We start from the raw sequence: 9,215 nt of genomic DNA on the forward strand, positions 1-9,215 counted from the left end.
AAAAAAAGCCTAGTGCAATCCTAGCAGTTACTGTAAAATTCAGCTGGGGACTATACTGTCTCACTGTACCTGTGGTAACTGACTCATACCAGATTGCATCACCACTCACACTTAAATAAACATGTAGCATGCAATAAAATGTGCTCTGGTAGCAGGTCCTACGGTAGTCAGTGGAAGCAGCACTCCCATTGGGCTCATACAGTGGTCCTGAACATGTACATTACACGCTTATCTCTGTGTGTCTGGAACCTGAGTAGTACGTACACTAGTAGATGTCTCTGCCATGCAGCGAGGGAAATCAGATCTCCCATACGTCATCACACGTCATCAGAGCGCGATAAGATGCTGAACGCGGAATGAGAGAGAGCTCGGTTTGTTGTCATGAAAGTTTTTGAAAAAGTTTTTCCTTAAAGAAATGTTTGTTTACTAGCCTACCTGTTTAATTTGGATCCCACGACATGGTTAGCCTCAGTTGCTTGGACCGCTACTATCTGTCCCGGGATACTGCCAAACCCTAAAGTCCAAAGAGCTGCAGCTTTGCAAAGCAGCTAGCCTAGCTGCTAGCTATCAAGCTAGCCATGTTTCCTTGACAGTTTGAACACAGCCTGTGACGCGGTTAGCCCTTGTGGCTGGGACTGGCTAGTCCCTGGCTTGTGGCTGTTGCTGTTTCCATCAGCCCTGCTGGCTGGAATTGTGTGGAGTACCAATCGTTAACCTAGGCTGAAAGTAGCCATGGTTAGCGTGATGTCCTCTGCTGCTTTGATAAGCACCCTCCGTCTGCTGTTTTACACTCATGGGTTGTGTCCTGGTGTCAGACAATGGAGGTTAAAGAGGCTGAGGTTAAAGAGGCTGAGGTTAAAGAGGCTGAGGTTAAAGAGGCTGAGGTTACAGAGGCTGATGTTAAAGAGGCTGAGGTTAAAGAGGCTGAGGTTACAGAGGCTGAGGTTAAAGAGGCTGAGGTTAAAGAGGCTGAGGTTAAAGAGGCTGAGGTTACAGAGGCTGAGGTTACAGAGGCTGAGGTTACAGAGGCTGAGGTTACAGAGGCTGAGGTTACAGAGGCTGAGGTTAAAGAGGCTGAGGTTAAAGAGACTGAGGTTAAAGAGGCTGATGTTAAAGAGGCTGAGGTTAAAGAGGCTGAGGTTAAAGAGACTGAGGTTAAAGAGACTGAGGTTAAAGAGGCTGAGGTTAAAGAGGCTGAGGTTAAAGAGACTGAGGTTAAAGAGACTGAGGTTAAAGAGGCTGAGGTTAAAGAGGCTGAGGTTAAAGAGGCTGAGGTTAAAGAGACTGAGGTTAAAGAGGCTGAGGTTACAGAGGCTGATGTTAAAGAGGCTGAGGTTAAAGAGACTGAGGTTAAAGAGGCTGAGGTTAAAGAGGCTGAGGTTAAAGAGGCTGAGGTTAAAGCGGAATCAGACACGTCACCACAGCCCCATATCATGCATCCTCAATGGCCAAGTTGAACGCATTGGTTCAGACAACCAAGTAGGCTCTGTCAAGGTTCTCTGTGGGTGACAGGCAGACTGTAAAGGTTCCTGCTGTCTCAGTATGTTATGCCGACGGCCTCTACTGGGAAGAGTCCAGCCGAGCTGATAATGAACAGACGATTGACAACTGTCTTAGACCGGCTGCACCCGGACTTGAAAGGTAGAAGGATGACGCAGACAGGGGCCACGGTCATTTAAGGCATTTTGTACAATGAAGGCCCCTAGTGGGTTCCTGCAGTCGTGGAAGAAGCCACTGGACCTGTCTCTTACAGGAGACTATACTGTCTTACAGGACAGCCACCATGTGGATCAGCTGAGGGACGGCAGAGCAGCAGCCCTCTTTGCTGCCACTTCCCCTGACTGGATGCTTTGTGGTGTGGAAGTCACATGGTGTTCATGTTCATGGAGTAAATAGCTTAAACATAATTTTAAAAAAAAATCTTTATTTAACTAGGCAAGTCAGTTATGAACAAATTCTTATTTTCAATGACAGCCTAGGAACAGTGGGTTAACAGCTTTTCACCTTGTCGACTCGGGGATTCGATCTTGCAACCTTTCGGTTACTAGTCCAACGCTCTAACCACTAGGCTACCTGCCGCCCCTTTCTGCCTCCTCGTTATTGGATTGTACTGACTCACCATATCACGGAACATAATAGCTGTCATCATGCTGCCCAAAGCTAAAGGTGGGAGTAATGTAGAGGACTGTGTTTCTCTATCAAAGGTGCGTGATGTTTTAAATCGACAAAAATATGTCTACGAGCAATTGTTACAGCAACAGGAAAATAGTGTCAAGAGTTTTGTCCAAATACTGGCGGACTCAACTAACAAAATAATAGACAATCTGACCAGAGTGGTCCAAGACCTGAAGAACAGTTTGCAGTTCCCCTAGGGAAAGGTGGATGTCATGAAAGAGACTTTCAGCAAGATGGCAACAAACTGTAAGTCCATGCGAGATGACATCATCACTGTCTGTAAATCATACTAGCAAATGACTGGGGAAACAAACTATTTAGAGGGACAATCCAGGAAGAATAATATTGTTGTAGAAGACCAGAGTCTCCACATGAGACCTGAATGGCTGCAGATGGATCATAAAAAGATTGAGGTGGAGCACGACCCACAAAAAAAACCTGTGATCAAGTTCCTAAAGTTTAAGGACAAGCTGGCTGTTCTGGAGAGAACCAAGTACTTGAGAGCAACCAACATCTTCCTCAACGAGGACTTCTCTGAAGCTATACGCCAGATGCGGAAAGAACTCATCCCAGTATGAAAGCTATCAGAGAGCATGGGAACATTGCCTACATCCTCTATGACAAGCTCATTGTCCATCTTCCCTTCTGGGTGGGGTGAGAGAGCCAAGCTTCCGGGTCAGTGGCTTCAACCCCCCCTAAAAACTACTAAATGTATGTGGATGCTACCAGGATTACGGATAGTCCTGAATGAATAATGAATAATGATGAGTGAGAAAGTTGCAGGCACACATACCATAGCCCCAAGACATGCTAACCTCTCATTACAATAACAGGGGAGATTAGCATTTTATATCATACCCCTAAGACATGCTAACCTCTCATTACAATAACAGGGGAGGTTAGCATTTTATATCATACCCCTAAGACATGCTAACCTCTCATTACAATAACAGGGGAGGTTAGCATTTTATATCATACCCCTAAGACATGCTAACCTCTCATTACAATAACAGGGGAGGTTTGCATTTTATATTATACCCCTGAGACGTGCTAACCTCTCATTACAATAACAGGGGAGGTTAGCATTTTATATCATACCCCAAGACATGCTAACCTCTCATTACAATAACAGGGGAGGTTAGCATTTTATATCATACCCCTAAGACATGCTAACCTCTCATTACAATAACAGGGGAGGTTAGCATTTTATATCATACCCCTAAGACATGCTAACCTCTCATTACAATAACAGGGGAGATTAGCATTTTGGGGGGGGGGGGGGGGGGGGTATGATATTTGTACATCTAACTTTCTCACACATTCTATTCTTATTTGTCAATAAAAGTGACTCCAAAATGACACAATACATTATTCACCATTCATTTCTATTGTATCATTTCAAATTCAAAGTGCTGGAGCACAGAGACAAAAACAACAAAAAATACGTAACTATCCTAATACTCTTTGGAGCTCACTGTATGTAGCCTTAGAAATAAGGTTAACGAAAATAGGGTTCATGAATTCAATAACTTGCTAACATCAGAATACATTCATATACTGGCCCATCTCTGATACTCACTTAGACAATACATTTGATGATACAGCAGTAGCAATACAAGGATATAACATATACAGAAGAGGCAGGAATGCCTGTGGGGTAGATGTTGCTCCATATGTTCAGAGACATATTCCTGTAAAGCTTATGTCAAATGTTGTTGAAGTGTTACGGTTACAAGTTCACCTGCCTGATCTTAACCCGCTTCTTTTGAGGTGCTGCTGTAGGCCACCAAGTGTTAATGTAGAGGATAACACGCTGTCTGCTTAGCGAGGACCACTTCCTCCCGATTCGGCCTATACCTGGTGCAAATTCGTGACCTTTGCCTTGCAAGCACACTTGACCGCCCTAACTGAAGCGTCTCACCAGTCGGCGCAACGCGAAAATCTAACTATTCGCTGGCGCAAGTAGGGACACTTCAGGCTGAAGAGTAAGTTTCACATCCCCATGTTCAACGCTAATAGTCAATACTTGGATAATATGCATGCAATGTTCGATAATGTGTGTGATGTTAACGGAGAGGTCTATTTTCTGGGTGAACTAGCTGTCCTCTCAAGAGGAAGCTTATAACTGTGACTAATGCCTGTAACATGATCCAGGTTATCACTGAACCAACTAGAGTGCATACCAGTAGTGTTTGGATCTGTGATGCCCACTTGTATTGATCAAATAAACTATATCACATACTAACACACACAGACACACACAGACACACTCTATCACACTCTAGCACACACAGACACACACAGACACACTCTATCACACACAGACACACTCTAACACACACACAGACACTCACTTTAACACACTCTAACACACACAGACACACTCTATCACACACAGACACTCACTCTAACACACACAGACTCAGTCTAACACACACAGACTCAGTCTAACACACACAGACTCAGTCTAACACACTCTAACACACACATACACACTTTAACACACACAGACACACTTTAACACACTTTAACACACACAGACACACTCTAAAACACACAGACACACGCAGACACACACAGACACACACAGACACACTCTAACACACACATACACACTCTAACACACACATACACACTTTAACACACTCTAACACACCCAATCTACAAACTATTATGTAGTTGTATTGTTTGTATATCATTGTATTTTAAATTTGTGTCGCTGTCCATATCTATCAGTGTATCAGTGTTTTGTTACTTGTCGTGTTTTGTGTTTTTAGTGTGGACCCCCCCCCCCCCCCCCCCCAGGAAGAGTAGCTGCTTGAGGATCTGAAGAAGCCAAAACAGACTCATGTGTTCCTGGTTCCTTAAAGTAAGGCTGATTTCTGCTACACCGAGAGATAATGATAAGTCTGTACCCCTGACATAGTAGATTTCTGCTACACCTAGAGATAATGATAAGTCTGTACCCCTGACATAGTAGATTTCTGCTACACCTAGAGATAATGATAAGTCTGTACCCCTGACATAGTAGATTTCTGCTACACCGAGAGATAATGATAAGTCTGTACCCCTGACATAGTAGATTTCTGCTACACCTAGAGATAATGATAAGTCTGTACCCCTGACATAGTAGATTTCTGCTACACCTAGAGATAATGATAAGTCTGTACCCCTGACATAGTAGATTTCTGCTACACCTAGAGATAATGATAAGTCTGTACCCCTGACATAGTAGATTTCTGCTACACCGAGAGATAATGATAAGTCTGTACCCCTGACATAGTAGATTTCTGCTACACCGAGAGATAATGATAAGTCTGTACCCCTGACATAGTAGATTTCTGCTACACCGAGAGATAATGATAAGTCTGTACCCCTGACATAGTAGATTTCTGCTACACCTAGAGATAATGATAAGTCTGTACCCCTGACAAAGTAGATTTCTGCTACACCTAGAGATAATGATAAGTCTGTACCCCTGACATAGTAGAGAACTGACTGGAAGCCATGCCCGACACATTTCAAGGAATGCATTCGACTAAACTCTAAATGCTATCTGGAGTTTCTAAAAAAGGAGGACAGTCGCTTGGGTTACAATTAACAGAACATTTTAGTCATACGCTTTGATGCAGAGAAACTTACAGTCAGGGTTAGAGGAAAATGATACCTTGCGATACGGGAGCAGCCTGATGTCTGTATTGCTCAGGGACGGTGATGACCTAAGTGCCCTCTCTACTCAGATTACATTAATTTACAGTAAATGTTGTAAAAGCTTAGTGCTTTCTGACAAGGAGCTGAGATAAGGCTAGAGTTCCAGTCACCAAGCCAGCCCAGAATGTAAGTTACAGATATATAACAATAAGTTAAGTGCTTATATTTGCCCTGTTGTACAAGTGTGTATTATATACATGTGTGAAATGGAAATACGCCTTGCTCAAGGGCACATCGACAGGTTTTTCACCTTTTCCTGCTGGAGGATTCAAACTAGCGACCTTTGGGTTAACTTAACCAACGCTCTAACCTCTACGCAACGTTCTCTAACCTCTAGGCTACCTGCTCTAACCTCTAAGCAACGTTATCTAACCTCTAGGCAACCTGCGCTAACTGCTAGGCTACCTGCTCTGACCGCTAGGCTACCTGTTCTAACTGCAAGGCTACCTGCTTTAACCTCTAGGCTACCTGCTCTGACCTCTAGGCTACCTGCTCTGACCTCTAGGCTACCTGCTCTGACCTCTAGGCTACCTGCTCTGACCTCTAGGCTACCTGTTCTAACCGTAAGGCTACCTGCTTTGACCTCTAGGCTACCTGCTTTGACCTCTAGGCTACCTGCTCTGACCTCTAGGCTACCTGCTCTAACCGCAAGGCTATCTGCTCTGACCTCTAGGCTACCTGCTCTGACCTCTAGGCTACCTGTTTTAACCTCTAGGCTACCTGCTCTGACCTCTAGGCTACCTGCTCTGACCTCTAGGCTACCTGCTCTGACCTCTAGGCTACCTGCTCTGACCGCTAGGCTACCTGCTCTAACCTCTAGGCTACCTGCTCTAACCTCTAGGCTACCTGCTCTAACCGCTAGGCTACCTGCTCTAACCGCAAGGCTACCTGCTCTGACCTCAAGGCTACCTGCTCTAACCGCAAGGCGACCTGCTTTAACCTCTAGGCTACCTGCTCTGACCTCTAGGCTACCTGCTCTAACCGCTAGGCTAACTGCTCTAACCGCTAGGCTAACTGCTCTGACCTCTAGGCTACCTGCTCTGACCTCTAGGCTACCTGCTCTGACCTCTAGGCTACCTGCTCTGACCTCTAGGCTACCTGCTCTGACCTCTAGGCTACCTGCTCTGACCTCTAGGCTACCTGCTCTGACCTCTAGGCTACCTGCTCTGACCTCTAGGCTACCTGCTCTGACCTCTAGGCTACCTGCTCTGACCTCTAGGCTAACTGTTCTAACCTCTAGGCTACCTGCTCTGACCCCAAGGCTACCTGCTCTGACCTCTAGGCTAACTGTTCTAACCTCTAGGCTACCTGCTCTGACCCCAAGGCTACCTGCTCTGACCTCTAGGCTACCTGCTCTAACCGCAAGGCTACCTGCTTTAACCTCTAGGCTACCTGCTCTGACCTCTAGGCTACCTGCTCAGACCTCTAGGCTACCTGCTCTGACCGCTAGGCTAACTGTTCTAACCTCTAGGCTACCTGCTCTGACCTCTAGGCTACCTGCTCTGACCTCTAAGCTACCTGCTCTATCTTCTAGGCTACGTGCTCTAACCGCTAGGCTACCTTCTCTAACCTCCAGACTACCTGCTCTAACCTCCAGGCTACCTGCTCTATCTTCTAGGCTAACTGCTCTAACCGCTGGGCTATCTTCTCTAACCACTAGGCTACCTGCTCCGACCTCTACGCTACCTGCTCTAACCGCTAGGTTACCTGCTCTAACTGCTAGGCTACTGCTCTGAACTCTAGGCTACCTGCTCTAACCGCTAGGTTACCTGCTCTGACCACTAGGCTACCTGCTTTAACCTCTAGGCTACCTGCTTTAACCTCTAGGCTACCTGCTCTAACTGCTAGGCTACCTGCTCTAACCTCTAGGTAGCCAAACCAGAAACCGTGGATTGATGGCAGCATTCGCGTGAAACTGAAAGCGCGAACCACTGCTTTTAACCAGGGCAAGGTGACCGGAAACATGACCGAATACAAACAGTGTAGCTATTCTCTCCGCAAGGCAATCAAACAAGCTAAGTCCCAGTATAGAGACAAAGTAGAGTCACAATTCAACAGCTCAGACACAAGAGGTATGTGGCAGGGTCTACAGTCAATCACAGATTACAAAAAGAAAACCAGCCCCGTTGCGGACCAGGATGTCTTGCTCCCAGACAGGCTAAATAACTTTTTTGCTCGCTTTGAGGACAATACAGTGCCACTGACACGGCCCGCTACCAAAACCTGCGGGCTCTCCTTCACTGCAGCCGAGGTGAGTAAAACATTTAAACGTGTTAACCCTCGCAAGGCTGCAGGCCCAGACGGTATTCCCAGCCGCACCCTCAGAGCAAGCGCAGACCAGCTGGCTGGTGTGTTTAAGGACATATTCAATCAATCCTTATCCCAGTCTGCTGTTCCCACATGCTTCAAGAGGGCCACCATTGTTCCTGTTCCCATGAAAGCTAAGGTAACTGAGCTAAACGACTACCGCCCCGTAGCACTCACTTCCGTCATCATGAAGTGCTTTGAGAGACTAGTCAAGGACCATATCACCTCCACCCTACCTGACACCCTAGACCCACTCCAATTTGCTTACCGACCCAATAGGTCCACAGACGACGCAATCGCAACCACACTGCACACTGCCCTAACCCATCTGGACAAGAGGAATACCTATGTGAGAATGCTGTTCATCGACTACAGCTCAGCATTTAACACCATAGTACCCTTCAAACTCGTCATCAAGCTCGAGACCCTGGGTCTCGACCCCGCCCTGTGCAACTGGGTCCTGGACTTCCTGACGGGCCGCCCCCAGGTGGTGAGGGTAGGTAACAACATCTCCACCCCGCTGATCCTCAACACCGGGGCCCCACAAGGGTGCGTTCTGAGCCCTCTCCTGTACTCCCTGTTCACCCACGACTGCGTGGCCATGCACGCCTCCAACACAATCATCAAATTTGCGGACGACACTACAGTGGTAGGCTTGATTACCAACAACGACGAGACGGCCTACAGGGAGGAGGTGAGGGCCCTCGGAGTGTGGTGTCAGGAAAATAACCTCACACTCAACGTCAACAAAACAAAGGAGATGATTGTGGACTTCAGGAAACAGCAGAGGGAGCACCCCCCTATCCACATCGACGGGACAGTAGTGGAGAAGGTAAAAAGTTTTAAGTTCCTCGGTGTACACATCACGGACAAACTGAATTGGTCCACCCACACAGACAGCGTTGTGAAGAAGGCGCAGCAGCGCCTCTTCAACCTCAGGAGGCTGAAGAAATTCGGCTTGTCACCAAAAGCACTCACAAACTGCTACAGATGCACAATCGAGAGCATCCTGTCGGGCTGTA

The 9,215-nt window shown here is 46.6% G+C and overlaps 1 protein-coding gene across 1 annotated transcript; it reads left to right on the top strand.

Moving 5' to 3' along the window:
• Positions 1-818: 818 nt before the first annotated feature.
• Positions 819-1,457, top strand: LOC129811132 (variable charge X-linked protein 3B-like). Its single transcript, XM_055862340.1, has one exon. The coding sequence runs from the start codon at positions 819-821 to the stop codon at positions 1,455-1,457; it is 639 nt and encodes a 212-aa protein (XP_055718315.1).
• Positions 1,458-9,215: the final 7,758 nt, after the last annotated feature.

The sequence above is a fragment of the Salvelinus fontinalis genome, chromosome 14, assembly GCF_029448725.1.
Source record: "Salvelinus fontinalis isolate EN_2023a chromosome 14, ASM2944872v1, whole genome shotgun sequence".
Taxonomy (NCBI): Eukaryota; Metazoa; Chordata; class Actinopteri; order Salmoniformes; family Salmonidae; genus Salvelinus; species Salvelinus fontinalis.

Coding starts and splice junctions, on each gene's coding strand:
- LOC129811132 (XM_055862340.1), top strand. CDS start 819: ATGGAGGTTAAAGAGGCTGAGGTTAAAGAGGCTGAGGTTAAAGAGGCT.